This window comes from Sinocyclocheilus rhinocerous, unplaced genomic scaffold, assembly GCF_001515625.1.
Source record: "Sinocyclocheilus rhinocerous isolate Xijiao unplaced genomic scaffold, SAMN03320098_v1.1 scaffold453, whole genome shotgun sequence".
NCBI lineage: Eukaryota > Metazoa > Chordata > Actinopteri > Cypriniformes > Cyprinidae > Sinocyclocheilus > Sinocyclocheilus rhinocerous.
Genome location: NW_015655565.1, coordinates 1,204,005 through 1,208,381, shown reverse-complemented (window position 1 = coordinate 1,208,381; position 4,377 = coordinate 1,204,005). Strand labels below are relative to the sequence as shown.

The 4,377-nt window shown below is 38.1% G+C and overlaps 1 protein-coding gene across 1 annotated transcript in view; it reads left to right on the top strand.

Annotated features, from left to right (window-relative positions):
* Positions 1-4,377, top strand: part of LOC107718402 (estrogen receptor beta-1) — a 20,878-nt gene that overhangs the window by 4,073 nt on the left and 12,428 nt on the right. Inside the window, exons 3-4 of the mRNA XM_016525458.1 lie at positions 2,982-3,484; positions 3,598-3,764. Coding sequence (XP_016380944.1) covers positions 3,054-3,484; positions 3,598-3,764 — 598 coding nt within the window. The 5' untranslated portion in view covers positions 2,982-3,053. The remainder of the gene's footprint in view (positions 1-2,981; positions 3,485-3,597; positions 3,765-4,377) is intronic.

Below are 4,377 nucleotides of genomic sequence, written 5' to 3'. Positions count from 1 at the left end.
CTAAATATTCTTAAAATTAAAAGTTTGTTGTCATTTGGAAGAGTGTAGGCCTTGCATTATTATGCTGTTACATTATGATTATATATTCAGGGGCATAAAATGGTCTTTAAAATGACAATAATATCGCTTATCTCAATTATTTCTGGGGCAATATATCGCACAACAAAAAGTTGTTATCGTGACAGGCCTAGCAACAGGTTGAAAGTTTATTAAACTGACCTAAAATTGGCAGATATGCAAGAAACGCAGCTGCTTTTTAGTATTCACAAGCTAATAGCTTCAAACAAATATCTGCTATTAAACTGTAGTGAGACCAGCTTTATGAGCGTTCCTCTAGAGCATGACGTTTGTCATGAGACCAGCTTTATGAGCGTTCCTCTAGAGCAGTGTTACTCATTGCGCGGCTCGCGAGCCTCATGCGGCTCGCCAAGCTTTGATGTGTGGCTCGCATGGCAGATGGCAGTAAATAATGCGATGATATGATCAATACAGATATTTAATAAAAACATTAAAAACAAGCAGGACTATGTCTAAGCCATTATAAAAACTCACACCGTGTCTACACTGGACACAAGCGTCGTGGTGTGACGCGACAAAAGACAATAGAACACATTATAATTATGGCCCTATGATTTCTGCGATGCGGAAAACGCGGACGGAATTGCGGAATCCAGTCATAAAAACAGAATTTACTGTATAACGCGGAATGTCACGGAATTTGTCAAAGTTTGGGTGAATAAATCAAAAGTAGGTCATTACACTTAAATCAAATCGCAATATTGACTGGTATCTGTAAATTTTAAGCTGCAAAAATAACATTTAAATATGAATCCTGCATGTCTCTTTATGAATGAATGGCACAGACGCGTGGTTTCATTTACTACACACATACTGAAGTGTGCAGTGTTTTCAGCGTCTGCTGTCTCGCTAAATGAGAACATAAATACATGAACAACAGTCAGTGTCTGCTCTATTACAAATAATTTATATTTTAAAAATACCCAAAACAGCGGAATTACAAGATGGAAATATAGACTAGAAAGATATTTAAACTTGCTCTGCCCTTACGTCCATGACATTGACTCACTGCGGAGTTGTTTTGGCAATCTTTCCAGCTCTTAACGCCGAATGTGCTCTTATGGTTTGATACATGATGGGCTAATGTAGAAGCAAATAACTTTAATAAAAAATAACTTTTAAAAATAAACCCCTTTGTATTGCATTGCATATTGTATGTTCAGGGATGACAGATTGAGAAGCAGACATGCTATTTATGACTGGATGTAACTTTTCATACTTTGCAGTAAAAGTGGCTCTCCTATTAACTTTGTCCTATAAGTGCGGCTCTCGTGAAAAAAATAGTGAAGATCACTGCTCTAGAGCATGACTAATGTCAATAGTCATGGGTTCAATCCAGGCAATGCATGAACAGATCAAATCATCTACCGAAGCATCTACCAAATGCATTTAAATGTAAATGATGTGTATACTGTGTATACAGATCATTACGAAAGAAGAACACATTTTACATGTATTTGTTATGTGATAAAGAATAAGAGTAAGTTGACATATATGTATATATATATATATATATATAGGATATAGACCCTGTTCCCCTCACACACACACACACACAGCCACACCTACCTAAAACGGCTCGTTCTAACACGCCCCCACATACCTACGTCACTATTTGGGCGGCGTTATGCAACTCTTCCCAGATAGTGACGTAGGTATGTGGGGTGTGTTAGAACGAGCCGTTTTAGGTAGGCGTGGCTGACTCTTAACTTTTATAAAGAATATCTCTTTGGATTTGAGACTTTAGTCTTTGCAACTTTACAGATCTTCTTTATGCACCAAGAGCTTGTAACACTCCAAAGAGAAAGGAAAAATTGAAATCGCATCATATGACCCCTTTAATGAAAATATACTATCGTTCAACAGTTTGGGGGTCAGTATTTTTTATTTTTTTTATTTTTTTTGTGGAAAGATATTGATACTTGAAGCAAGGACACATTGAAAATCAAAAAATTATGATGATAAGATGTATAATTTTTTTGGGCAGACAATGTATTATTATTTTTTCCCCCATAAACTGTTTTGCACACTGATAATAATAAGAAATATTTCTTAGCACCAAATCACCATATTAGAATGATTTCTGAAGGATCATGTGACATTGAATACTGTAGTCACCATGGTATGCCATCACCAAAATAAATGACATTTTAAAGTATATTATAATAGAAAACACTTATTGTAAATTGTTATAATATTTCACAATATTGCTGTTTTTTAATCTATTTTTAAATAAATGCTGCCTTGGTGAGAATGAGAGACCTTCAGAAATATTTAAAATATCTTACTGACTCCAGTCTTTTCAATTGTAGTGTTAACAAGACAGTTCCAATCTGATTGGTAAATACTGCATTCTGGCTCTGCTAAAATACACAATATAGTAACCGTTATGACATGAAAGGTGTTTAACTAGCTATTGAGTATATGACTAAGCAGTGGCAACAACTATGAACCTATATCTTCTAGTGCAGAAGCTTTTTGATGCCAAGGACCTGTAACTTTCCAAAAATACAATATTTTCTTATAATACCTAGTTTCCCTAATTTGTGTGAAAAATAATGTGATATTGAAACATATTTAAAAATCCTTGGCCACCAGAGACCTTAACATTTTATGAGTGCATTTGAAGTTGGAAAATGCATTCTAGACTGATTATATCGTATTTAGCCATTGATTTAAAAATTGTTGGTATGCTGATTTTGTTTGCAAGCAATTTGAACCTCTTAATGCATTTGCTTCCAATAGGTCATTGATTATTTGAATGTGCTTTTCTTCAAGAGATTGAAAGTTAAGAACTGTTCATAACTGCTCACTAGAACAGATACAGAATGAATGATATTAGCAGTGCCTTTCCTGTTAATTTCTCACTATAAATGGAAAGCTTCCTGTCGATTGTGTATTAGGCTGCAACAGGTTTCAGTATCGATGTGTGAGGAGTTCAACACGACTTACATCAACAGTTCCCTGTTGATGATATGACAGCACTGAACTCGTCCGCCTTTACCATGTCCGAGTATCCCGAGGGAGACAGCCCTCTACTTCAGCTGCAGGAAGTGGACTCCAGCAGGGTGGGAGGCCACGTCCTCTCTCCTATCTTTAACTCCTCCTCTCCATCCCTGCCGGTGGAGAGCCACCCCATCTGCATCCCATCACCCTACACAGACCTCGACCATGACTTCACCACTCTGCCCTTCTGCAGTCCCACTCTGCTGGGTTACGGCACATCTCCTCTGTCCGACTGCTCATCAGTACGGCAGTCGCTAAGCCCCACCTTCTTTTGGCCACCTCATAGCCACGTTTCCTCACTTGCATTGCATCAGCAACAGACTCGACTACAACAAAACCATCCAACTGGTGGGACATGGGCGGAACTTACACCACATGATCACGGCGAAGAGGAAAACTGGTATGTGTACCAGTATATACAATTATTTTTTTACTTCGACAATTACATAATACTGGCTGTCTAGTTACTAGCATAAAAGCTACTCAGATGCGTGTGTCTGCTCTGCTCCATAGCAAACCGCTGGCAAAGAGGGTAGCAGATGCAGAGGAGACTTCTACCTCTTTGAGAGGTAAAGCTGACATGCACTACTGTGCCGTCTGTAGCGATTACGCTTCTGGATATCATTATGGCGTGTGGTCGTGTGAAGGATGCAAAGCCTTCTTCAAGAGGAGTATACAAGGTATCGCTCTCTGAAATTACTCATGTACTTTGTTGTGTACTTATTAGTAGGGATGCACCGATATTAAAAATCTGGGCGATATTGATCATCTGAAAATTATTTTCATGTTATGACCTATAACCAATAAATGCCTGATATTAAAATTCTATTTGTCTAAATTAATTAAAAAATAAAACACTGAAAACTGAAATCAATCATTTTAAATGGTTAGTTCACCCAAAAATGAAAAATAGCCCATGAATTACTCACCCTCAAGGCATCCTAGGTGTATATGACTTCCTTCTTTCAGCCGAATCCAGTCGGAGTTATATTAAAAATGGTCTTTGATCTTTCAAGCTGTTTAATGGCAGACAGCGGGTGTTGCAGTGCATCAGTCCCTAAGTGAAATAAAGCGCATCCATCCATAATAAAAAGTGCCTCACAAGGCTCCGGGGGGTGAACAAAGGCCTCCTCTAGCTAATCCATGCGTTTTTGTAAGAAAAATATCCATATTCAAAACGTAATAATCACTTTATTGTAGCTTGCGCTCACTGTTGTAAAGGGAAGCAGTTCCGGGCGAATGATGTATGAGGTCAGCTTTGCGCATGCGCCGCTCAGAAGTGACGAACGCGGA